Here is a 27,638-nt window from a genome sequence, read left to right as displayed (position 1 = left end):
GGGGATATCTGTAATGGTCTCAACAATAAAGATAAAGTCAATTAAAAAAATAAATATATAAATAAAGCAAAAGACAGCAGTAAAGGTAAAAGACAATAAAAAAGACATGAGACATAAATAGATAAAAAATAAAATGGCTGACCTAAATCCAACTTTACAAATAAAATCCTGAAATGTGAATTGGTAATCTATCCAACTAAAAGGCAGAGATTGTTAGTCTGTATAAAATAACACCAAGATCCTACCGTATGATGTCTGTAGGAAACATACTTTAGATTCAATATCCTGACAGTTTAAAATAAAAGGATGTAAGCATATGGGCATTTTAAACAAAAAAGTTATTAGAAATAAATCAGATTCTTAAAAACGAGAACAGAGACAATCCATCAGGAAGATATAATGGTTACCAAAAATATGCACATGAAAACAAAGCCCTTAAATATATGAATTAAAAGTTGAGAGAAATACAAAATACATGGCAGAACTGAGCAAGCTAGGCAACCCAACAATAGCCGATTCCAATATGCAATTTTCAACAGTCAATTAGACAACTAGGCAGAAGATCCACAGAGAAACAGAAGATCTTAACAATGCTACAAAGCGTAACTGAAAACTATGGACTAGAATGGGCTGCAGTAAGACATTCCACCGGAAGCAGAATGAAGACTGTTGACCTGTACAAACAGCCCAGAAGAGACCAAATCCCAGGCCATAAAACAAGCTGCGATTAATTTAAAAGAATTAAAACCATACAGTGTATATCCTCACACCATGATGGAATTAGAATTCAAAAACAAAAAAATTAAAAATAAAAACTATGTAAAAATGGCATACACATTCCTAAGCAACCGGTGGGTCAATGAAGATATCTCAAAAAAACCCTGGAAAACGCTTTTAAGATGAAAAAGGAACACAGACATACCAACATGTGGGATGCAGCTAGATGCCTTCTAAAAGGAAATTTATAGCTGCAAGTCCACATATTTAAGAGGATATCTTGAATAAGAATCTCTATAGCAGGACACAGCAAATTTAACAACTGGAATCATTTAGAAAATGTGTGAGCATTTTAAATACAAAAATGCAGGGGGGAAAATAATAATCACTACTTGTTCCATCTCCAAGATAACTTGTTTCTGGAGGAATAGAATTCAGATTCCATCAAGACAATTACTAATATATGATTTAACCCTCTGAACTTATGAAAAATGAGCTTGATAATGTGGGTGTTTGAAAAGCCATGGTGTTTCTCCCAACCAAGAGTGAGCTCTGCCCACGTTTCCCATTGCCCATTCCCCCCTTCTCCCCGGCAGGCTCATCTGCAGAATATTTGAGGATTCTCACTCACAGTCTTTTCAAAAGCATCCCTTCCTTTACACTGTGTTCAGTATCTCACATGTGCAGCTCCTTGTGCCTCCTGGAGACCACCCCCCACCTCCTCTAAATCATTCTGGATATGTCCCCAATCACAGACCTGATCTAGGTATTTCTCCACTCAGAAATCAGGGGAAGTTCAACTTCATTAACAGTAAGTGAATACAGGTTGAGTAACACAGTTAAAGAGTTGTATTGGTATACAGTGGGAGAAAAATTGTACTTGTTTCTGTAATTTTGTTCTGCATTAATATTCTCATGTGTTGAATATCTGTATTGTTTGTATTCTAAAATAATTGGGAATATTAATTGAAAACATGGGAGTGAGAGTGCTCTGAAAGGTATAAAACTCTAAACACTTGCGGCTTGCCACTGTGTATTTCTGTAAAGCTTGTTGTCTTCTTTCTGAACAAAGTTCTGGCAGTACCAGCTTTCTCGGGTTATGAAATACAATATGAGTTCACCCACTTCCTTTCCCGGTCCTTAATTTCCCTTCTGACACAGAGGTAAATAAGCTGAAGTCAGACACACTTAGCCCCTTGCTGTGAAAACCATTATTATTTTTTGTATAATTATCGTGCTTACAGATTTTGTAATTCTCCCCTTGCATTTGACATTTCACTTGGTACTCTGTGTCCAATTTTTGTGTAAATCAATTCAATTTAATCTCACCATCGGCCTCTGGAAACAACGGTTTCAAAACACCAGGCTTCACAGCCTCTCTCGCCGGCCCCTCCTCGGGCTCCTCACTTGGTATTTCCAACACTCGCACGGTCTCTTTAGAGACCGCCACAGAAAAGGAGGGCTGCAGAAGTCCACGAGGAAACATTCCAAGGTGCTTGTAAACCTCATTTTCTGGGTCCTTATTGAGAGCCACATTTATAAAATGTACACTCACAAAAGCTCAGTCGCCTATTATAGTGCATTAGACTTAATCCTCTGTGGACTTTTCTATTAGACTGAACTCCGATGTGATTAGGCGGGCGAGATCCCAGGACATTAAAGCTGTCTCAACTGCATGGGGCACACACCTGCGACACACGGAATCTAGCTGCTTGCAAACCGCGCAGAAGACACTCTGGCAAAGGTTTCTCAAGGTCTGAACTCGGCTTTCCATCTTTTGCATTTATACAGATCCTCAGGAGGCAGATTATTTTGTTGCGTTTTATTTTCCTCCACCGAATTAGAAATGATGGAAGAGAGGAAGGAAAAAAGAAGGGAGACGGGGAGGGAAGGGAGAGAGGAGAAAAGAACAAGAGAAGAAACACGGAAAGAAAGACAATGGCTAAAGAGTAAATGACAATTTTTTAATAAATTCAGAAGAGCAAGAGAAGAGTGCAGAAAGTATCTCTTTGCAGGCCAGCCCTAGTGCAGCCCACCCATCTCTTACATAAGGCCTGCTTAACACTTAGTTCACTTCAATTCTGATTTTCAGGGCTATTAATGAGAAAGGTTCTGTCTCTGCAGCTGAGAAATACAATAAAATCTTGTTGTTAACACATATATTTGTGAATTAGCAGGAGCCACCCGGCTTTTGCATTAAGGCTCGGGGTAATTCATTCAGGTTTAAAATTTATTGAAAGACAGACACTCAACCTTTGCTCCCTACATTTCCCCATGTGACATTATTTGGTAATTTACTAGATGCGCCAACATAATACGTGTCTAGACTCTCTAGTGTTCACTCTGTGCTTGCTCCTGGCACTTACTTGCATTACAAAATAATGACAAAATATAAGTTGTGTTAAGAGTCTCGACAGAGGACATGAAGCATAATTTTCAAAGGAAGTGTGATTGGAGAAAAACGCGCCTCGTCTTTCCCTGTTGCTCCATGCCCATTCTGGCCAACCGTCGCGGTCCCCAGGAGTGATTGACAGCAAACACCTTCCCTATGTCACTCCAACTTTATTGGGTGTGTGTCTATCTTCCCTTTGTCCAGCCCCCTTCCCCCAGTGTTTTGCAGGGAACATGCCTATCATGTTTGGTCTTCCCTCTGCTCTTTTCCTATTATTAATAATTAGCTAATTACAATGGTATCAGAAGGAGGGAGTTAGGACCTTTTTTCTTGTTTTAAAAAGGCCTAAGTAGGTGCATTTAAAAATACATATAATTAATTATTTTGGTCTTTGCATTTGGATGATACATTAAAAAGGAGATGCAGTGATAAATAGTTACCATTAAGATAAAATATGTTTCTTCTAGTTTTCTCTTGCTGTATTAAATAATGTCATCATTTTAAAAAATAGATAAAGCATGTTTCTTTCCTAAAAGATTATAGAAAGTTATTCTAGTTTATTACTCACCTGAATGACACAGTGAATGAAGAAACTGAAATGAGTAAACAAAGGAAGAAAAGTGAAAGCAGACTGCTACATTATAAAACATAATCTACATTACAACAGGAGTACATTAATTTAGAAGAAAATTAGCAAGGTTCTGTTAACAGAATAATGAATAGTTTCAGAGGTTTACCATATCAGAAAGCCCTAATTGTGTTCATTAATTCCCAACCCAACATTACTCTGCGAAAACTAAATGTGAACAAAGCAATAATGTTCCTCATGTTCTCAGAAACCTTCACAAATGCTTGCAATCCATTACATTTACTTTGGAGCATCCCATCTTAATTACCATGGCGATATGATGATTACAACAGTCTCTAAAGATGAGGACATGCATTGATTTGAAATACGGTTTTCAAGGGTTGTCTGGGGAGAGGTTGAAAAGAATATATGTGACCTTATAGGTCAAGGTAGCATTCCAGAGGGGAAAAAAACAAGGTAGTGTAATTGAAGAATTTATAACATACAGTGTAGGTTTAAATCTGTTGTATCCCAAGTATGAATAAGAATCTAGGCTCTCCGAGAAGAACTAAGTTTATACAATTCAGTGGGAAAACAGAATTAGTCAATTTGGTAATTTGGAAACGTGTAGACAAGATGCCCAGATGAGTGACTGGTGTTTTCCCTTCTCAAACTGGTTGTTTTGGCAACATTGGACTCAATATTGATGTCTGTGTTCTAGGGGAAATAACTTTCTGTGTTGCAATTTTTCATTTTTAATAATATTAGTTCAAATTTCTCCAGTGCTTTTTATTCCATTAGCTCAAAGCACTTTTCAAACCACTAATGAATTACAGTTCCTGACATTCCAGAGAGGCAAAAAGCATTCCATTTGTTTTCATAGTAAAAGGCTTCACTTCTCCCAGTGCCAGCGTTAGAGAGTAGCCACAGGTTTTTTTAAACTATATTTTTATCATTTTCTTTTCCCATTTTATTTTCTGTTTTGTAAGTAATCAGAGGTGTTAAGAAGTTTAACAAGATCATTCAAAAAGGAAGAGCTCAGATCCTCAATCCTCACTAATTCTGCCTGTTTCACAGCTTTAATTATCCACGGAATATTGATCTGCTCAGAGTTTCCAGAACTCTCAGTGGAAGGCAAAGAACAAAAGAGGGATGCTCGCCCATCCGGTCTCTTATCACTAGGCATCCCCATTATACCCTCCTTATTCATCAGCCTGAAACACAAAGTACTGAAAAGAACAGGTTAGGTGACACAAGTTGTTTCCCGGAACTGAGTGAGTCACTGGCACCATCATCCATTATGCCACGAGAGAGAAAGCCACTGCCAAAGAGAACAATGTTAATTTCAGGTTCATCTAAATTCCAAGTCACTTCTTTATAGAAATCTAACCTGAGTGAGTCCTTTTGGGTTTATAAACAAACACATCAGATGAGATGAAAGCAACTGCGTGAGTCCATTTGTTTCCACTTCAAACAACCAAAAATAAGTTCTACAGTTCTCATTTCTGCAATTTTTGTTTCTAAAACTTTTCCCCAAGGGTAAAGGGTGACTTTTATCTGTTCTAGGTCTACTGTATTGACCATGTTACAATATGTAAAATAACCATGATAACCTTGCCCCTAACTTACTTACCCCAATTACTGCATGTACATCTTTAGTTTCATGTTTTCATCACTAGAAAGTTAGACACTTTGTTCTTTTTAAAGTACATCGTCTTTTTTTCTCTCTAGGCCAAATGAGTAGGAAGAGTGCTGTGTCCCAAGCGACATAATTATGGCTCCATAAGCAGTTTCGGAGGCAAGAACGGGGTAGAAGGAGGACTTGTATTCATCTCAGAGGTTACGATCATCCTGCTTTGTAGTAAGTGGAGCGGAACCAAGGGGAGAGCAAGAGCACTCAGTAGGGAAATTCAACAACTCACCAGTCTTCTGAGTCAGAACTTTGCACAGAACAGTAGAAATATATGTTAAAGTCTAAAATTATCAGACATATCCATAGTTCGAAGGTAGTTCAAACATATTCTGAAGTGAGATTTAAATCCTATGTAAATTATTCCTTAAATGATAAAAACAACACCAAAATGTACATGATGGCTCACAGTTTTCAGAGATAAAGAACAGCCTGCCTGGATGTGTAGGGCGTCTTTCAAAACACATGCTAGGAAGCAGATGAGGTGGAAAACACTTTCTAAGTTTCCACATAAACCCGTAGTTCTCCCCGACGACACCAGATGGCCTCCCACGGCCAAGTGTTCACTTAGATCTTCCCCCACAATAAAGAAAAGTGATGAAAATTCAGAAAGCTGCACCAAAAACAAACAAAACAAAAAAATCTAAACATACGTGTATTGTAAGCATTTTTAGATGAGCATATCTGCCAAATTTAAAGCTATAGAAAAGTCGAGACTACCTGTAAAGTATTTTTTTAAAAGCTCGGTGTGTTCGTTTATTATATAATTCTATCACATCATTGATATTCATAACCATTTCCTTTAGAAATAGAAAAATGGATATTACTCTTTCTATTTGACTAATGGATATCAATAAGATGCATAGAAATCAAGTTCATGGCTAGAAGTCAGTGAAAGAAAAAAAAGAATTTAGGGAAATAGAAATCACTTGGACCTTGGGAACCTAAGTAAAAATTGGATAAGATATAAAATTATAAAGTCACCATATGTCATTTTCTATCTTCTTTGTGAAATTACCTTTCAAAGAAAGATCAGGCTCAGGCCCCAAGCAAAATATGTTAAGATCCCAGAATAAAACATGCCTTATACTTTTTATTCCTATGCCCTCCTTTTGCTTTCTTTTCTTTAGATGTTAACTCTTGTGATATTTTGCTCAAGACATGGAGGACACAAGTCACTGAGATATTTCTGTTGCTGTGTAGCTCAGACTCAACATGAATAACTGAAGCAGATTAAGACCAAGGGACTAGATGAACTGCCTTGAGAAGTTTCATGCATGCTACTGAAAAAGGAAATGCACCTTCAAATAACCCACTTGGCGCACACTCCTTGCTAAAGGGAACGCCTTAGATTCCCCAGGATGTTTTCCACGTTTTTATCAGGCTGTTGAATCGATGACACTGACAATTTTCTGTCACAGACAACGGTTATAGCTTTCAGTTTGGATGATGTGTGTTATTTTAATGATGGACACATTCCCCAAAAGAAGGGGGAGGAACACATTAAATTGGTGCTCAATATGTAACTTTGGATCTTCAGCAAAGCTGGCTTTCAGTTTGCAAAGATCTTCACTTCCTGTGTCCATCTGCTTAACTTAGAGCCGAAATACCTTATTACCTCTTTGAGCACTTGTTCCCTGTATCTATATCATAGAAAGGGGACATAGAGCCAAACCAGGTGCTCCTTTGTTTTTCCTATTCTCTATGGGCAAAAAATAGTGCCTTCCCCCAAAGTCACTAAACAGAAGAGAGGGTAAGAATGGCAATGCAGGAGAGCTATCACTTTTGCAAGTTAACAACAAAAAAAGACATTTAAAAAAACTTTTTGGTGGGGCTGGGGGCCGGGTTTTAAAGTGTCTCCTTAACAATGGTTTTGCCTGTAGCCCAAAGGAAAAAAGGCCATGTGTACACCTGCATGATTTTTTTTAAAGGAACCATGAACCTGTATTTGAATTTCAGCTCTTACTGCTTACAAGTTTTATAATCCTAGAAAATTTTACTTTTCCTAAATTTTTACTTATTCTAAAATAGAGATAACACTTTATTTGGTTTTAGAGTTAAATTTGAGGTTATAGTGAGAATGTATATAATATGGTAATTAAGTGAGATTTTTGCATGTAAAACATAGTAAGTGGTGCTAAATAAATACTGTAACCCAAGGTGAATGAGGGCTCCGTCTAGACTTTCCCACATTTATGGGCAATATTAGTTTATAAGGCCACAATATCTAATTTAAGAAATAGTACTTTTCTCACCCTAGTTTCTTATAAAAATTAAAGAAAATTATCTGGTTTGCAGAGCATAAAAAAAGAACCATTTTTCAATTTCTTCATCAAGAGCTCATTTGCATGGAGCTTCAGGAAGCCTTTTCCCTCCCTTCTCCCTTCCTCCCCTCCTGCCTCTTTCCTCCCTTTCTCTTTTCTCCCTCCCTTTCTTCCCTCCTTTGTCCCTTCCAGCTTTCCTTTCTTCTTCCCCTTCTTCCCATCTCTCTTTCCCTCTTTCTTCCTTTTTTTTTTTGTACAAAAGTCCCTTTATTCACTCTCTAATTCTCTATCACCTTCTGTTTGTTCCAGAGACCCTCTCACATTCCAACAAAGCTTTCTTCCAGGTTTTGAAAGCGAAACAACACGGGAGGAAACGCATGCGTGTGATACTCAATACTGGGTCACAGGGTACCGGTACTTTTAATTTTTCTAGGCAGTGCCAGGTTGTTTTCTAACGTGGTCTTCATCGTTCTATTCCAGCAGCATATGCGAGCTCCTGTGTTTCCTGGTGCCTGCCAACCAGTATGACATTGTTCAACTTGTTCCTTTTTGCCAATCTGGTAGACATGTAATGACATCTAGGAGTTTAATTCACGTCACCCTTATTGATAAAGGGTTTGAGCTTCTTTTCCAACATTCATTGACCATTGAATTTCCTCTTTCCCAAAATGCTCACTTATGCCTTTTGGCCATTTTTCTTCAGGATTGCACTTCTCTGTTTGTTCCTGGCAGTTCTGTGTGGCAGGCATCTTCCCCCACTCTGTGACTTGCCTTTTGCTCTGTTATGATACCTTTTTCCATGAAGACGAGTTCTAACTTTAGTGGTCATTTTATTAATCATTTCTGTTGTGGTTGCCGCTTCTCACCTCTTTTAAAAGAAATGCTACCCTATCCTGATTTTGTCAGTTCAGTGCTCCTGCCCCTCGGTTTTCCACGGAGATCGAGTTTACCAGGCACCTGAAAGCTGCTGACTCAGGCCTGGTTCAGCAATGCCAAACCATACTTAGAACAGTACTCCCTTAAATGGAAGGTGCTTCACTGGCAGAAATAATATCTTATCCTTTTATAGGTATGATGGCATTGTCAAATGCTCTCGTAGCTTGTGGACCTACAGATTTGCTGGCTTCAAGCAAAACCCTTCACACAAAATCACCAAGAAAAAATACACTGCTACTGATAGCTTGATCTGAGAGGAAATACTACAGAAATATTGGCTCCTTACTAGATAAAATGGTAAGACACAGAAGAAAGGGTAGGATCATTCAAGTATCATACAGTGGACTTCATTTTTATTCAGGAAGTAAGAAATTCTATGCTGTTAAAGAAGTTAAAAAACAGTTGGTACCATCCCAGCTCTAAAGAGCTTGAAAATATTAAAAAAGGGTAAGGCAACAAACTCTCTAGGACATGGTTACAGGCTCGTGATGAGATTCAGCATCTTTCTGCCTGGTCTACATCCCCACAGAAGCATAGTATTCTTTATTCTATGGCTTTCAGTTTTAATAAACACAGTGAAGACCTTCTACTTAAAAGAACCCCTCCACCTGCTAACTGATGTGCATGTCCCACGGTCCACTTCCAAGCACACCATCCTGGCACCGTGATTAATGTTTATCCCTGGACTCGAAATGCCCGTTCAGACTGCGGAGGCTTATGGGCACAAATCAGGAAAATACAGCCACAAATCATTCTCCCTCAATAAAAAGGTCAACTTGTATTAAATTAGTTCATTTACAGAACTCATTGAAATTAGCAGCATGTTCTTAAATTGCTTCTTGATTGAGGGCATTTGCCTCATTAATTCTAAACAACCTGAGAAGACTATTAAAGTCTCAGAGAGAAAAAATGACCAAAGGACAAGATGCACAACACATGTTACTTCAGGGGTAAATGCTAAGTCCCGGGAAATGTACACGCAGAGAGAGAAATCCAAGATGAAGAAGTTTAATTTCCACATTCCACCATGGAAATCTTCCACACTGAAAGTCCTCATTTTTTTTTCTTTTCATTTATTTGCATTTTCATTTTTCCAGCCAAAAAGAACTAAAACACTAACCCAGTCATATAATTCAACATTTCCATGGTTCCCTTTGCCCTCAAATAAAGTCATGATCTAGCTCAGCTCTAGTTTCCCCTCTGGCTGCCCAGCTAGTCTCCACTGCCAGACCCTTTTTGTTCCCTGAGTTTGCCAGGCTCTGGCTCACATTTGGGGCTTTTTATATGCTTTAACCTCTGCTTCTTTAGCCTAGGCTTATTTCTGCTCATCTTTCAGGACTCAACTCAAGTGTCCTTTTCTCTGAACAGCCTTCTTTGAAGCCAACAAGCCTGCCCTGGGTGCCCTTTCCTGCAGTAGCCCTCACCGTAATACTTGTCACACTATCATGACTGCCTTTTAGTCTCTGTTGTAAGTTTTGTAAGACAGAGGCTACCTTATACCCCATTTTGTTCCTGGCCCAATTGCCTGGGCCTTGGTGGCAGCTCAATAAATAGTTGAGGGAATGAATAAATTAATAAATTGATTAGCTCAGCACTTACTGAGCCCTTTTTCTATACAAAGCTGTATTCTTATGGAAGATATGTGATGTCTCTGTACTGAGACCTATCCTCAATGAGCATTCAGTATTGTACTGTAGAGGAGTCATGCATACAAGGTAACAAAAACTTCTAAAAATGAGCATTCTGATGTCCAGCCGGAGTGGCTCAGTTGGTTAAGGGTTGTACTGTGCACTGAAAGGTTGCCTGTTCCATCCCCGGTCAGGGCACATATGGAAAGCAACTGATCAGTGATTCTCTCTCACATCAATGCTTCTCTCTCTCTCCCTTCCTTTCTCTAAGCATGTTCTCAGGTGAGGATTTAAAAAAAAAGATTTTAAAAATGGAAGTTCTGAGGAGGAGCAATTATTTGGGAGACATCAAGGAATCCTTGTGGTATGGGAGTAGGTGGGTAATATGAAAACCAACTGATGCTATATAGGATTTGCATAAGAAAAAAGGAGACAGGGGAAGTCATTCCGATTACAGAGAAGGAACAATATGAACAAAGAGCCAAAGGAAGAACATTATCCATACATTCTTTCATTCACTCACTATTAATCAGTCATTAAAAAAGATTCAGTACCTCCCTAGTGTGGTGAGACACTGTGCTTGGCACTAGATTTTCAGTAATGAGTTAAACAAATCCAGTCCTGTTCTGTAACACTTATTAAGAGGAAAGAAAATCATTACACAACTAATTATATCATTATTTTCTACCTGTAATTTTAAAGGTACTCTATATGATAGGTAAGAGGCATGTCATACCCTATCAGGAGAGTGGGATTGAGGAAAGGCATCTATATAATGGACAGAATGTGAGCATCCTGATAGCAGGGATCTAGAAGATAAAGTTAAGATAGAAATCAAAGAGCAAGTAACCAATAGCCTAATGTCCCACAAAAAGCCAAAGGGGGTGGTCTCTGGAGAACATGGAACAGGGGTGACCTTAGATTAAAACAAAACAGAGCACTGAAAGCAGGAGAAGCTGGGCCTGGGTGTCAGGTTTAGAACTGCAGTTAGTGATCAGTAGAGGGTGCACCTGTGGTTCTATTTCGTGAACCTCAAGACAAAATAATTTCCTGATGCTGAAAAAGAAAGTTAGAGAGGGAATGTTGTACGAGGTTTGAAGAACATGAAAATGGGCATTTGTGGAAAGAAAATGACAATTCTGTTTGACTTAGGGTTTGAGTTGTGGGAAATTAAATTGGGAGTAGAAATTGGGGCCAAATTGTAGGGGGCATTGGTTATACAATTTAGCACTCCTGCTCTTCAGCTTCTGGCGGCCTTATTGGAGAAGTGGGAAAGGAACCTGTAGCTAAATGCTACTTAAACACACACACACACACACACACACCCCACTTAAATAAAGGAGACTTTTCAACACCTCTATCCTTCTTGGCTATACTTGGCTGTACTCTCGCCTTTTATTCTGCGCTACTTCTGAACTGATGAGGAAAAAACTCTTGGAAGAAGGAAAACACAGCACTTCTTGCTGAAAAAGTATGTAGACCACCTCATAATCTCTGCATCGTCAGTGGACAGACATGGCCCTTATCAATGGTATGGCATAGGTTATCAGATGACACCATCACAACGGGTAGTGGGAAGGAATCTAGAGACCATTTCATCTGTGTACCTTGGATCCCTGTCCACAAAGCTCTGCTGGGAAGGGAACACCCACCACAGTGTGAGACACAAGGCCAAGGTTCTAGCACAGCTTCTATATGACGCTCAGAAAAATTACTTAACTCCTGTCTTCTTCATTTATATAAATAAATCCTTCGATTTGTCCAATTATTGAATATTTTAAATTGCAAATATTGCTAAATCGCTATTTCCATTCCCAGAGCAACCTCCAATGGGTCATGTTTTAACCATGCCTTTCCACACTATAGAGGTCAAAGAATTTTAGTTGGCCATCTTAGAGCAACCTGTCAATTCTTCTAATCAATTTAGGGTCCTTCTCTGGATCCTGTCAAGACAGGATAGCTACTTTGAAACATAACCAGGTATAGCATCTGATACCAGAAGGGCTAATGCTGTTGGAGAGAAGGGTAGGATTATATTTTCTATTTTCATTCTAATCTGCCTCAGCGATGCCTCAGATGGTATGTGGTTGCCTTTCAGTTTACAGAATAGCTGTAAACTAGTGTCTTTGGGGGCCGATCTTTAATGTCTTATTCTGGCCTATTCACTGCCATTATTTAACATTTCTCCCCCTGGGGATATTCCCTTGAACACACCCACACTGGAAATACAGATAGATAACCCATCATCTTCTCTACCAGACTTTGGGACATTATCTGCATGTTTCTATCCCGAAATGCAAAGAAATATAGTAAAAGGAAAGCACAGGCATGATCTTATCAGCTCCTGAGCTCAGCCAAGACCCCAGCTGACACCAACTTTGGAGGGAATCATGAAGAGGAAGAGCGTAATTATAGAACAGATGCCTGTTTGTTTGCATATGTAAGTATGTTCAAGATCATTACCAATCTCTGAGACTACACACAGGCACACACATTCCATAGACTGAGATATGAAAGCACATCCTAGGCAACATTTGAATAAGTTGGTGTCCCACCACTCTTTTCTGTTTACTGACCCCCCGCAAAGGAACTACTTGCAATGGAACCATCTTGAACTTTTTTTTTTCTCATATCTAGAGATCCTTTTATGTCAAACTACATACCGTCAACCCTAGAGGAGACAGACTTCCTGTAAAACTGCCTGTGCTCGGGTTGCTATTAATTTAGCCCCAAATTTCAATTTCAGACAGCCTGAGGCTGGCCTGCCTAGTTACCAGGGCTCTCATCATCCAAAAGTCCTCTGTACCCCCTCTAACCTCTGACTCCCGCATTACCCTCTCTGGCATAAATATGGGCCTTGGGTAAATGAGTTTGAGAGAAAATGGAACAAAGCAATGCGTGATACAGCATGGAGAGGGCTCTCCACTCTGCCACCCAACATGGTGACACCGGCCAGTGTAATGTGAGTTCTGCGATAATCAGTAGAAATGCTCTTTACGGCTGCATAATTTCTAGCACATCTTTTAAAAAAAAAAATCTCCACGTGACACTGTGTTCCAAGGTTACTTTTTTTTAAAATGAGCTGGAATATGTGCAATATTAATCCTGACATATGAAAATGGAACCACGGCTGATAGGAAAGCCCAGTGTGGTTCTCAAACCTTATTTTTATTATTTTTTAACTCTTAGTTTTTATATGCATAGTATGTGGTCTGGACACATAAAGGATGCCAGACTCCAATATTACAAATTCAAAATGATCTGGCCAATTGAGTGAGTTACATTTTATGGTTTCATCACAGCAGATTTTTATGCATCCACTGACTGAGTCTAAAAATCCCTTTCTTTTAGAGAACCAGATATTTTTGCTGCCCCATAATTTCCACATTTCTCTTTGCAAATAAATAGGAATATATTTTTAAAAAGATATGAGAGCTCCATCTACAGCTACATTTTCTTCTTTTCATGACCCAAGCATGATATTCAGCTAAACTGCTGATTGCCAAAGACAATTGAAAGAAAACACTGAAAAAAAGAAACTATAAAGTACTTCTTGGATTTACATACCTAAGTCCTGGAGATGTGTCACTTAGGCATGCTGCTTCTGGCTATATGTCCAAGAGCAGAACAAGTAATACATACATACAGGGTGAGCAAAAGTAGGTTTGCAGTGGTTTGTATGGAAAATACAGTCCTTAATAAATAACAATACCAGAATAAACTGTGTTTCATGCACTCATAACTCTAACCCTACTTTTGTCCACCCCCGTATTTATTATCTCCTCTAAGGGAACTAATGGTAGACGCTGCTGGGCTGATCATTAGCTCATCAGTGGCGATGGGACTGTCTTCACACTCTGGATGCCCATCCTCCTGCTTGTGGTCTCTGGAGCACATGGCAGTTGCTAAACCCCTGTAACAAGGGAGTCAAAGCAGGAAATAGGAATGTGGGGGAAAATTCATTCCTAGGGAGGGTCTATCTATTCATCCTGGAAGTGAAGCCCCCCTACTCCCACACCTCACTTTATGTCTTGTTGGCCAGGATGGAGGCTTGAGCCCACACTTAGGGTGATTCCTGGCACAAGGGATGGCTGGGCTAGCCGTGGCTGACTTTCAGCAAGCCTAGTTCATCCCCTGGGTCTAGGACCAAGGCTGACTTCTACTGGAACAGAGGGTCTCCTCCTACCTCAACATCAGGGGTCTTTTCCCAGCTAATAAGAGAAGGTGGCTCCTGGGTAAGCGATTAATCGTGTGAGCCATACAGAACGGACACTGCTTTCAGCCACTTGGATTGTTAGGAAGGTCTTTCTTCCATCCACAGCAGTTTGCCTCGATATGCCCTTGCCCGTCCACTTCAGCTCACAGTCCACTCCTGGCAGACCTGGGGGCTTCGGAAACCGGGATCGTCATCTCAACCCAGCACACTCCAGCGGTGAGACTATGCCACACGCCAACTTCTCACGACGTGTGGGAACACTCTCCAAAGCAGCGCTGAGAGAGCACCCAGGCAGCGATGCTGATGTCCATCTAAACTTCACAGTCTATAAAGCTTTTCATCAGCTTTACTCTACTTTACCATTAAAAGAGTGAAATTGCTATTTAGACAAGACCTAGAGGAAACTCACGAGATGAAATCGGCTTCCTTGTCCAAGGTTACGTAGCTATTTGGTTACAGAAGAAGAGCTTAACCAGAGATCGTCTGACCCAAATCCAAGGCCCTTTCCTGTGCTGCTCCGAGGCTGCTCTGCCTGTGACTAGAGCCACCGCAGCAGCTGCATCTTCCCTGTCACTCGAGCCGCTGCTCCCACCACAATGCTCATTGCACACACACAATCTCTTTACAGAATACTTTCAATCATCTTTTAAGATAGTTATAATCAGCTTCATTTTTTAGACCAAGGCCATGGGGTGCAGTTAGAGCTAAATTCACTTGACCAAAGGCAGAGTAAGTGTCAGCAGGGGGATTAAGCCCCAAGCCCATATCACTCCAAGTGCAACACTCCTTCCAACACATGGCTTCTCCATCACTTTTTGCCCCAGATGAAGGGGGAAGGGGGAAAAAGGAAATGAGATCAGACGTACTACTTTTCTCTCATAACATTAATGTAAATTCTCAACAACCAGCTGATCCAATTTTCTTATCTAGAGATGAAGAGATTGGACAAATGGTTATTGGGGAGTTCAAAGCACAGGGTGACCTTATGACTTATTGTACTAATTGGAATACTTCTGAAAGGGGAAGAAGGTCCTTATGAAAACTGTATCAGGATAACAGGTGGAAACAAGGATTGTCCCAGGAACATATGGCTGCCTGAACTATAAACTCTAAAAATAAGAGCTTGCAGCCCAGTCGGGCGTGGCTCAGTGGCTGAGCGTTGACCTAGGATCCAGGAGATCGGGGTTCGATTCCCGGTCAGGGCACATGCCTGGGTTGCGGGCTGCAGCCATCAATGACTCTCTCATCATTGATGTTTCTATCTCTCTCTCTCTCTCCCTCTCCCTTCCTCTCTCTGAAATCAATAAAGATATATTTAAAAAAAAAAAAAAAAAAAAAGAGCTTACAGAAAACAAAACCTAAGGGGAACAAAATCAAGGGACATCCAATTTAAGGTTCTGACATCAACACTCACTTTCTATGATCCAGTTCTATCTCTAAACAACTATCTCCCACTCCTGCTCCATGGACAAGGTGCATCTGAATTGCCTTTACAAAGTATAACTCCCCTTATAAGATTTAACTCAGAGATCTGCTGGCTGTTTTGTTCCAGCAGATCTTGTTTATCTGCCTTTCTGGCCACCCCAGCCTCATTCTCAAGGCCAAGATTTTAGGGGTGGGGAGGTTCCAGGAGAACCACATGATGAAAAGAGCTCTGTCCATTCAAATTTTGGGGAGCAATGCACCATGGGTCCAGAAGAGATTGTAAGAAATCTGTTTGTGCTGGCTTTCCTTCAGCACCCTCTAGGGAAAACTTTCTGGGAAGAAAATTGGCACTTCAGCCTGACAGGATAGTGGGAAGATCTTTGTTCTACTTACGGACTGTGTTGAACTATTTGGAGGCTTTAAGGAAATCCTCCTGAAAGGGAGCTGGCCAGGAGTCCCTATCAGTCAATGCAGGTGTGATTTGAGAAAGTCGATAAAACTTGGTGTTTTTGTTTTCTTTTGATTTTTGTTTCTGTGTCTCACTGACTGTGTAAGTGAAGTCAAAGCTTTGGGCTATCTGGTTGCTGGGGAAATGGGGAGAGGTGAAAGGGAATGCTATTCCACTTAGTCTGCCCTCGTGGGAACGTTGAAGGAAATCAAAATAGTGGTCTGTAGCCACATGTATGTTACATAATGACAGTGCAATATTATTGTCTATATATCACTATATCAGTGATCATATTGCAATTGATTAATATAGCAAAGTAACATATTGTATACCTTAAACTTTCACAGTGTTACACATCAAATTTATTCAATAATTAATAATAATAATAATAATAATAAGTAGTGGTACTGAGGCAACTCTGAGTTAGACCATCCAGGATGGAAGTTGTTGGTTGAGGAGGGACGCATGCCAAAAGCAGAGCGATGACTGATCTCTTTGGTCATGTTCGCTCTTTGTACGACTGCAGTGGCATCTTGTATTCATGCCAGCTCTGACTACAGAGATGGGATGTGTTGATTGGGACAGTCTGTGCCCTTCGGTTGTCCGGCAGGGATGGAAAAACACACTCGCAGCTCTGACCAAGCCACCCGATGCTGCACATGCTGGCTTCCTGCTACTCAGCCTCTGATTGATGAGAGAAGGTGGTTGGAGGGGAGAGGGAGGTGAAGCGGAGTGCTTCAGGTGCTCCAAATTAGGGATAATTCAGCATATTAGCCTAATGAAGTCAAAAAGTTAATTTGTAGCTGCCAGCTGTTGAAAGGAATGTTGCAAGCTCCACAGCCCCACACAGCCCAGTGGGGGAAATGCTAGGCAGAGGGAGACGGGCAGAGGACTTTGAATATACACAATCAGCGGTGTCTGCTGAGGAAAGCTTGGCAGTGGCCAGGTGGCCTCATGGAAGAAGAGATAATGGAAATAATGATGGTAGGTGTCCAGAGCTCCAGTGGGGAGAGAAAGGAATGTTCCTGTGTTCTGGCACTGGACCTAATCCCTGGCTTACAGCAGGCTCTTGTCGGCTGGTGCCAGGCTTGGAGGCCCCTGTTACCACAGGGATAACACAGTTAGTGTCATTTCTTGGTTTCCAGCCTCCCCTGGCAATTTATACGCAGCTGCCCCATCCTCCCAGCTTTTTTTTGATTTACCGACTAGATGGTTTTCTAAAGCTGGCTCACTCGCTGCACTGACTCGGGAAGCGTGCATTCTAAGACAAAAGCAAACTTCCAGCTGTCATGCAGGATGGGACGTGGGTTCTCTCCTAGCTCGGTGTTAGGTCCAGGTTACTATGAGCTCTTTGACTTACCATCGCTCATCCACATGTAAATCTTACTGGACGTCAGGGTGGCCTCCAACTTAGGGCAATTATCCACCTACCTGTTGAGCCTAGAAAAATGCAAGTAAGCACATCATGCTTCAAAATGTGGACAGGTGTGCCCTGGCCACTTTGGCTCAATGGTTAGAGAGTCAGCCCGAGGACCAAAGGATCACAGGTTTGATTCCCGGTCAAAGGCATGTACCAGGACATATACCTGGGTTTGCAGGTTGAATCCCCGGCCCCAGTAGATGTGTCTCTCTTACATGAATGTTTCTCTCTATCCCTCCCTTCCTACATTCACTATCTCTAAAAAAAAAAAAAAAAATCAATGGGAAAAATACCCTCAGGCGAAGATTAACTGGAAAAAAAAGTGCAGGTGAAAAAATAAAAAGGTTTGCTCTATTTGTACATCTATAGAACAACCCCTCCATAGCCTTTAGGAGACATTAGTAATGTAGCACACCTCATCCTGTAGTGCATTCATGTGTCCACGTGCGTTGCTTTCCTATATCCTACCATTCTCCTCCATGGACTTCTCAGAGCCTGGAAGGAAAAAGAAAAAATCAGTCTGAATAAATATCTACAGAATGAATTAAATTAAAGCTACTCTTTCAATGGATGCCACCACAATCAACCCTGGTCCTTATTTTTACTGCCATCAGATATGAAAAGCTGCTCACAGCATGTGTTTGAACATTAATCATCCGCAAAAGTTTTTTAATTGCCTTGTGCTCTCCTCTGTCCTGAACACTGCTCCTTGAGAGCGTGGCAACTAATTCAAATGCATATTTAACTGGCCTGCTTTCTCTGGACGGAGTTTGGGTCTTAATCTCAGGAAAGGAACATGCTTCCATTAGATCCCAGACTGGTCATATGCAAAAAGATTATCCCATTGCTTGTTGGGAAGTTATGTGATGTTGTGGTTGTAAAATTGGGTCTTAATATCTGGCTGGTGATTAGGTCTGTAATCACCGGCTCAGTGTAGTGATTTAGGAACTCAGTAAGCGAACTGTTGAGGCTTTTCCCCTGGGGCTAGAGCCTCCCTCAGCTGCACTGCTGATGCTGGCAGCTAAGGGCTCCAAAATTCTTAGATCTGGCCAGGCTCCTGGCATGTCTCAATTCATTAAGTCCCCATCACAAGACCGCAGTGTTGATTTTCTCATGTACGCAGCGAGGATGATCATCTTTTACACAGAAGGGAAATGAGGTTTAGAAAGGTTAAGTAAATAGCCCAAGTCTGCATAACTTGTAGGCTGTGAAGGTGTCATTTGAGTCCAGAACCATGTAGATTTAAAAGCTCGTTAAATCTGTTTTTCAGTCTGGGGCTCAGGACTCCTATTCCCTCAGGCCAGATTGTTAAGAAAATTTGTTAATTTTGTGTTTAGTTGTAGTGATCATCCTCATGAGAAACATGAGCACTTTTCTCACCACTTGGACCATCTTCTCAGCAAACGTAACCATGTAAATAACCATGTAAATTGAAAGCGTGGATTTGTGTTTATGAGTATTTTTCTTCCAAGTGATAACAAGATAATATCAGGGAACACCTTACAAATCCCTATTTTACTTGGATATAAGTAGTAAAAAGGAGGAAGAAATTAGAGCCATCCCAAGCCCTGCAACCTCATACAACTAAAGCTGTAACCAAAGCTGCCCAACCACAGGCAGTTTGCCAGCCAACGCCCTGCAAAGATGCCCATTTTTATATATCAGCACAGTAAGAGAAAGGTGGTAGCAAAAATGCAATGGTGACCATTTCTACTCTTAATCCTGGTGAAAATTGACCATTTGAAAGCACACTTCCATAATGCTGCAATGCTGAGACTATTAGTAGCTTTAATTGAATTACACAACTTTACAGAATAAAACTTCATTAAAATTGGCAATTATGAATTGATTGGTGGCAGTTTTGATTAAGTAATGTGGTCTCATTAACTCGAACTAGCCAACAATGCCTTAAAGGTATTAATACTAATTTGTAAAACACAATTACAAATTAACATTTTTCTGTATTATTGAATTAAAACTACTGAAATTAAATATAGGCCCAAACTTAAGGGTATATTGTTCGATCATTAAACCAAACAGTAATTTTGTTTCATCAAAATAGTGCCATGTGTTATATTAATGTTATTAATTTAAATTTATTGATTTTACAGTGTAGTTTTTATATTTAATTTATAAACTTGCTTTGTTTTTACATGAGAGCTATTAACATAAGAAACATCAAGTTATATGTTAGTATATATCAAGTAATATTTTAACAAAATAACTGAAGTAATTAATCAGGGTTTACAATAATTTTATTTTTACTTTAAAAGAATCCAAAATACTCAAGTATGAGTGAGATTGTACTGCTTCCTTTAAGAAAAGACAATCCCTAGAATCTCAACTTGAAAATGAAACGAACTGGAGAAAGTCATGGATAAAATATTATATAGTAGATTAATAGCCTGGTTATTTATAGATTCAATGATAAAAATAGCATTTATCATGCTATTCTTTTTTTGTATAAAAAAACAAACTACACACACATGCACACACACACATACAGGTTCCTAAAGACATGCATATGGATGGTCATCAACATGCCGATGGTAGTATCTCAGGTGGAGAGATTTTAATATCTTTAATTTTTCTTTTCACATTATATGTACTGTTTATTTATTTTTCAAGGAGCATAATTGCTCCTTGAAAACACATCGAGGGGAATCCAATTTTATTGTGGAAAAATTAAGCCACAAAGTGGAATGCAAAATTAGTCCCTATGTTACGTTTATAATTTTAAGATTGTATCTGCAAATGAACGATGATCAGAAAGGAACATCGGATATTAAGATCAATATCAAAAGGCTTCGGCAGTGAGAATAGTATTTGATTTTGTTAAATTCAGGTTTCTGTTCATTTTTCTGTGCAGTTATAAGAACAAACACTTCAAGGGCTATTAGAGGAAGAAAGCACTAACAAAGGGAGGGGGGAAGGAAAGGAATGATGGAACAATGAAGCAGAAACTGGATTCCAGACCAGATTTCCCATCTCTAAGTCCAGAGTACTCTCCACAAATAGCTGATATTCATTCAATAAGCCTGTGTTGAATACGTACGCTGTTGCAGGTGTCAAGAGACCAAAATCCCTGCCCTCGTGGAGCTTAATTGTAGTGGAGAGGGAAATAACAAGCAAATAAGTAAGTTATATAGTAAGTTTTATAGAAAATAAGATATAGCTGGGAAAGTTGACTGGGGAATGAAGGAAGAGTACATAAAGTTGTCAATGAGGCCTTGCTGGCTTCCGAGCAAAGGTGAGGGAGCAAGCCGAGGGGTAGGGAGGAAGCTCTGTGGATATTTGGGAGGACATTTCTGGCAGAAGAGGCAGACAGTACAAGGCCCCAAGACAGGAGTAAGCCTGCTGTGTTCCAGTGTCAATGAGAAAGCCAAGGAGTGAGGGGAGAGGAGGGAGAAATAAAGTGGTTGAGTATTGACCCATCCACCTGGAGGTCACAGTTCAATTCCGGGGCAGGGCACATGCCCAGGTTGTGAGCTCGATCCCCAGTAGGGGGCATGCAGGAGGCCGCTGATCTATGATTCTCTCTCATCATTGATGTTTCTCTCTGTCTCCCTCTCCCTTCCTCTCTTTGAAATCAATTTTTAAAAGTTTTTTTTTAAAAAAAGAAAGAAAGTGAGACTTAATGGGTAATAGAGGACAAGTGGGACAGAGCCTTCCAGACCACTGTGAGGACTTTGCTGCGTACTCAGTGAGAAACAGGGAGCCACTGGAGTCTGGAGCAGATAAGTGACATGACCTGCTTCTACCAGCCTTAGCAGAATCATTTTAGATACTGTGTTAAAAATAGACTGGGGGTGGGGGGAGGAATAGGGCTATTGCTCTAATCTACATGTATCAGTCAGGATCCCAGAGGAAACAGTGACACACACTAAAGTGGGTAATTTGAAGAACAGTTTAGTGAAGGGACTGTGACAAAACCATGGGCAGATGTCAGGAAGCCAAGAGGAATAGAAACCTTTACTGCTACCACCCCTTGGCCTGAAGAGGTAGGGGAGAAAATTGGCATTAGAACCAGAGACAGAGAGTGCTACGCGCATAACGGGCTGCTTGATGGGAGCTGAGCCTTTGCTAGAGGGATGTAGCCAGGCTGAGTGACTGCGGGTATCTGTGGATACATCTGCCAACCTTCTCACCTCCCTCCCTCTCCTTCATTGTTAATATTTCCCCATTGACAAAACCAATGAATCTGCAAGGGCAAGGGAGGTCCTTGATATAGTCCAAGTGTTGGCCCACTGTGGCCCACAGGCCAAATCTGGCCTCTCGGCCTGTTTATGTAAAGAAAGTTTTACTGGAACACAGTCACTCATTTTCTTACTATCTACCCACCATAATAGTAGCACTGAGCAGTTGCAATGGAGAACACAGGCCTGCAAAGCCATAAATATTTACTATGTAGCCCTTTACAGGAAAGGTTTGTTGACCCTTAATTGCCCACACCAGATTGCCTCCGGGGCAGAAGACAGACAGCTTGGTAGATAGTGGATCAGGAGGGGTGAGGGGCAAATGGCAGCATCTAGTGCCTCAGGCATGAGGTACTGATGGCTAGATGTGTTTTATTTCCCAGTATATGGTCCATCTTGGTAAATGTTTCTGGAGCATCTGGAAAGCATGTGCCCTATCCTGTTGTTTGGCCAAGTATCCTATAAATGTCCACTGTGTCAACTTTGTTGTTAGCAGAGGAGAAGTGAGAAGTGACTAGATTCTAGAATTATTTTGAAGTTAGATTCCCGCCCCCCTCCCTGCCCACACACACACCCTCCCAAAGGACTACAAATGAGTGAGATTGGTAGTTTGAGAGAAAGTATGGAGTCATGGACACCTCCAAGGATTTTGGCCTGAGGAGTGGAAAGGTGGACTGTATGAGGAGGAAGGTTGGGGATCAAATACTCAGTCGGGGATATCTTAAATTGTAGAAACCTGCTAGACATCCCAGAGGTGTCTAGTAGACAGTTCTATGTACAAGTCTGGAGTTCAGGGGAGAGACCTGTTTTACAGATATAAAGTAGGGAGTCATCAGCATATAGATGATATTTGAAGTTCTGAGATGACATGAGTGAAAACAAAGGAGACAAGAGGTCTAAATACTGTGTGCTGGGCCACTTAAGTGCTTCATGTGTAATCCTCACAATAATCTCATGATATAACTAAATGATTATCCCAACTTCATGGATAAGAAAACTAATGCTCAGAGGTCGACCTAGTCAAGAGTCACACTGCCATGAGTACTCAGGTGAGGATTTCAACTTCTCTCTGAATTTCAGAACCTATCTTTTTAATATTCTAATACCAGCCTTCCCATGCTGCTTTCCTGGAAGGTTCTCTGTGTCACAGCCTCAGGCAGGACCCTTATCCCCTAGGTTCTTCCTGAGTCTCTTGTGTGTTCTGCTCTAGTATGAACTCACCTTTTGTGAGTCTCTTTGGGCTGTTGCCTAAAGAACTGACAGAGTGAAAAGAAGCAAAATTAACTAGAAGAAACAAGGAGAGCAGGAGAAAAATAGGAAACATACTTGGCTAATGTAGGATGTCATCTGACTTATAGCAATCATGCTAATTTTTATAATGTGACTGTTAAAACATCTGTGAAGAATAGTTCCAAATGTGTTTGCATGGTCCCTGAGTGGATGGGTGGATAGTTTCTCAACCTATTTCAAAGGCAAAATCAATTTGCATGTAAATGCATATATATGTGTGTATACATATTTATGTATATCTATATACAAACATACACACGCAAATATATATGTTGATTTCCCATCCCAAAAGTACCTGCAAGATAATGATAATCCTCTGTTATATAGCAATATGCAGAGTTTTTGTGGTTGAATTGGTAAGTTTTTTAACTTGTGATGTTAGAATCAATTTTAACACTGAACTCTTTGGAATTTTTTATATTATTTAAGCTAAAAGTATGAGAGACATCACCCCCCCATGACACCAGGCAGTGCAACCAAGTATCTAACATTAATGAGATGACAAATCAAGAAAACCGAAGGCTGTCTGTTCAAAAGCAGACTAATTCCTAGTCTGACTGAAAGTAATGCCAGTGTGATGAAAATGAGGTATCACAACACGACTTGCAGTCAGCTACTCACGAAGCCACGGTAGGGCTCAGGACCTAACTTCAAACTACTGCGGAGGTGCTCGTAAAGACATCTATGGCAGTCATTCTACATTCATCAATTCTGATGAACTTCTCCATTTAACTTCTTATTAACAAAATGTTTAAATATAGTTATTTTTAATGGCATACCCATAAAAAAATAAAAAACAAGCATGAAGCTCAAAAATGTACGTTCAAATTATCCTTTGTCATGCTAAAAATAAAATTATATGATTGCTTATACTGGTCATCCAATTTATATACAAGGTTTCTAATTCATAATATATATAATAATATATATATAATATATAATTCATATATTCATTATACATATGGTTTGATAACAGTTCTGGAAAAATGGAACCCTGGCCCCCTAGCCAGAGTAAATAAATTAAAGGTTAGTCTCACACTATTCGAGTTTCTACGGGAAACCCGTGTTGACTTAGAGCCCCTCTGCCAGGAATGTAAACTGCCCTGTGTGTAGGGCCCCCTCTCACGTTGCTTTACACCAGCGTTCTCTCAATCAGCACAGGCCTGTTGCAATAAAAAACAGTCAGCCAAACCCTGCCTCTTCTACTGCAAAGATGCGTGAAGACTTCCTCCTCCCGATCATCAATTCACACTCACCAGGCCTGTAAACCGGCGTCCCGCCTCCGGGTCCTGGAGCCCAGGAAGGAGAGAGGGCGGTGCGCTCACCTGTGCGCCCACCTGTGCGCCCACCTGTGCGCCCACCTGTGCCCCGCCAGCCCGGTCGCGTGGGCAGAAGTCAGCAGAAGTGCTCCGGGTCCAGCTGCTTGGGCCCGTGCTGAAAAATGTTGAATAATCAAATTGCCCATTTCTGCTCAATTGCTCTAATTTATTATCCCAGGCTTTCTGAATGCTAATGAAAACTACCTATCATGTCCCTCTTCTTTATGATCTTATTCAAATCTCCCTGTTTCTTAGCCCCGAGACGGCGAGTAGACAGTGGGACAGCTGTCCTCCTGCCTCTGGTGTGGTTCCTACACGGGTCCTGTCTCTGCTAAACGGCCGGATGATTTAGGCCACATGAGCAGTCTTGGAGTGATATTTTTATACCGGTGACAGGATTGTATAACTTGGAGAAAGGCCATTAGCCCTGCAAAGGAATAAGCAGGAGGAGGGGAGCGGGTGAAAAACCGGCGAGTAAATCTTTGGATTTGGTCTTCATAATAAAATGCCCTTCACGCTTAGATTTAATGAGCTGGTTGTCTCCCCCAAAGGGAAGGGAGAGTCTGTCGTGGAAGCTCCCCAGCTTTCCTCAAGATGTAGCCAGTTACACAAGGGAGATGCAGTAGACAACACGTGGCTGGTCCTGACTGGTGGGGGGGGGGGCAAAAAGCAGCCCCCCGGGGGGGGGGGGGGGCAGGACAATTAGCAGTCTTCAGATCTCCAGGATGGTGACTTGAAAAGGAGGCCAGGAGGTCATGTGTGTGACCCAAACTGGATAGAAAGCGAATGAATTGTTAGCTAGTTAGCCTTTTAGCGTATCTGTCAGTTCTTTGTATCCGCTTCATTGAAATGGAAATAACGCTATTTTGCTAGCACCATATGGGGGGAACTATTTGACAGAGGCCTGAAGCCATGTTGCCTGATTGGGGAAAGGGGGAGGCAATAGTCTCCATTTTAATATTTTACTTTAATATTAACTATGAAAACCAGAGAAAAAGTATCACTACCATTTTCCATTCGAGGAGTACATGCATCTAGTTTCCTCTTGAAAATGATTCATTTGTAAAAGGAAAAATAATATATTTGATATTTATGTGCACATATTAATAACCATTTCTCAAATTTCTGGTTTTTAGTTGTAGAGCAAATGTCCGCTTTTGTTGTAGTTAAGGTTCATATATAAAGCTGTTGCTTTAATTTTAAGTGATTATATATAATGTGTGTGTAAGTAAATACATAAAATTCCTTAGTGCCCACTCAATTTACCAGCTTATGGGTCCTGAGTCAGATTCCTGTAGTCACCAGACCCTACATCTATAATATTGATAACCTCCTTCTACTGGACAGCAGGAGCTCATTGTATTTCTCCAGGTGTTCAATGAGAGTTGTAAACAGGACATGGGACATTTGTTTTACACTTATTTGGGCCCTGCGTGACCCCTCTGCTTTTGTTGCTAGCCCAGCATGTTCTCGTGCTTGCTCACCTGTACCTGCTTAAAACTGGTAGTGCCAATCTTCTTACCTCCACCCCCACCCACCCCCACACACACCCCTATTCACAGACCTCTGGGCCTCTGTGCTTACCTCTTTAGCGTTTGGAATTCTTACCTCATCTCTCCACATGTCTGATGTTCATCTGTCTCTGGTTTGTAAGGAAATTCCTTCTTCTTTTCTAGCATCATCATTTTTACTGAGGAGGTGGAGGGACTGTTATAACAGGAGGACATCTCCCAGCTCAGGTGCTTGTCCCCACCCTCAAAGAATGAAGTCAATAGAAGTTTAACACACACACACACACACACACACACACACACACACACACACGCCTACTCTCCCGAGGGAGCTGAGTCACCTTTGGTGGCCTGATTGGGATGCATTTACACATTGCCTCAGTGTATTTAGACATACTTTTTCCTCCAACTTAGTCCCTACTGTTGGGCCAGACTCCTTTTATGTTGATATTTTTCCTCAAAGCCCTATAGTCCCTCCCTGCAACCTGGTTTGCAACAGGATTTGTTCAACCCCTCATGAATATCAGAGCTACTTTGAATCCCAGTTGTAGTCAAGGTTTATATTCTTAACCATTGGCTCCTAGATCCCAGGCACATCATGAAATGTGTTTATTCTTAGGGGTTAAGGTTAATAATATGCTTTCTTAACCCCACATTCTTGCATATCCTAGATTGGCATCTCCAGCTGGCACCACTTACTAAATGAGAAAAAGAATTAGAGGAAAAACAAATGAAAGAAAGTGAGTCTGGGACTTGCTAGCCTGAGATTAACTGATTTTTTTCTGGACATTTACTAAATGATACATTAAGATCCAAGCTAAACAAGGGGACATATTATAAATGTTAGTTATGTGACATTAAATCGACCAAATAACAATGTTAATATTGACCTTGGACATGTTGCATTCTTAAATTTGTCAAATTTAACAACAAAAAAGGTGCCCATGGAGCATACTGGCTGTCTATTGTATGCATAGCCTGCAGTTCAAACTTGGTTTTACATGTCTTAAGTATCTATGTGGATGCCAGGAAAGCAAAACCATTTTAATGTTAGACTAAGCTTTTTTGTTCTACTCACAACACTACTACGGAAAGAGAAAGACGGGATACAGCATTTGTTCTTACTCAGCAGGTCAAAATCCAGGCACTTCATCTATTTCAACTCTCCTCTGGGGGAGGTACGTTTGTGCATGTATGTGAATGTGTGTGTGTGTGCACGCTTGTGTGAGCAAGTGCACGCATGTGCGCTAATCATTGCCATGCACCTGTGAAGAGAAACCTTTTCAGAGAGATTGCACCAAGAGCTGTAGCCTTTAAAAGCAGGACACATGTATTATACATTCCGGTGGATGAGAGGTCATAATGTTACTTCTCAAATCTAATGCTTCCTCCTTTGCTGGGTGCTTCACCAGCACAAAGAGCCCCATGGCAGGGCTGGGCAGCAAGAGTCTGTGAATAAGAGGAGCTCGCTTCTCACTGTTGCCACCTGCCCCTTTCCTAGCCTCTCTGTGCCACGCCCTCCCTCTGCACAGAAGAACAGATGTATGATCCAGTCAAGCCACTGTGCTGGTTATTCAAAATAACCTTCTGTTAAATGTGCACACACTTTCAAAGGAAG

General features: G+C 40.8%; 1 protein-coding gene across 2 annotated transcripts in view; it reads right to left on the bottom strand.

Moving 5' to 3' along the window:
• UNC5D (unc-5 netrin receptor D) overlaps nt 1-27,638 on the bottom strand; it is a 680,073-nt gene that overhangs the window by 164,218 nt on the left and 488,217 nt on the right. Inside the window, exon 17 of one of the 2 annotated variants that reach the window (XM_081125678.1) lies at nt 18,164-18,199. The exons of the other annotated variant lie outside the window; for it this stretch is intronic. Within the exon in view, the coding sequence (XP_080981804.1) occupies nt 18,193-18,199 (7 nt within the window). The 3' untranslated portion in view covers nt 18,164-18,192. Of the gene's footprint in view, nt 1-18,163; nt 18,200-27,638 lie in introns of those variants that run through there. 2 annotated transcript variants of the gene reach the window in all.

The sequence above is a fragment of the Miniopterus schreibersii genome (genome assembly GCF_964146895.1).
Source record: "Miniopterus schreibersii genome assembly, chromosome: 2".
In the NCBI taxonomy this organism is placed as follows: Eukaryota; Metazoa; Chordata; class Mammalia; order Chiroptera; family Miniopteridae; genus Miniopterus; species Miniopterus schreibersii.
This window is presented reverse-complemented; position numbering and strand designations above follow the sequence as displayed.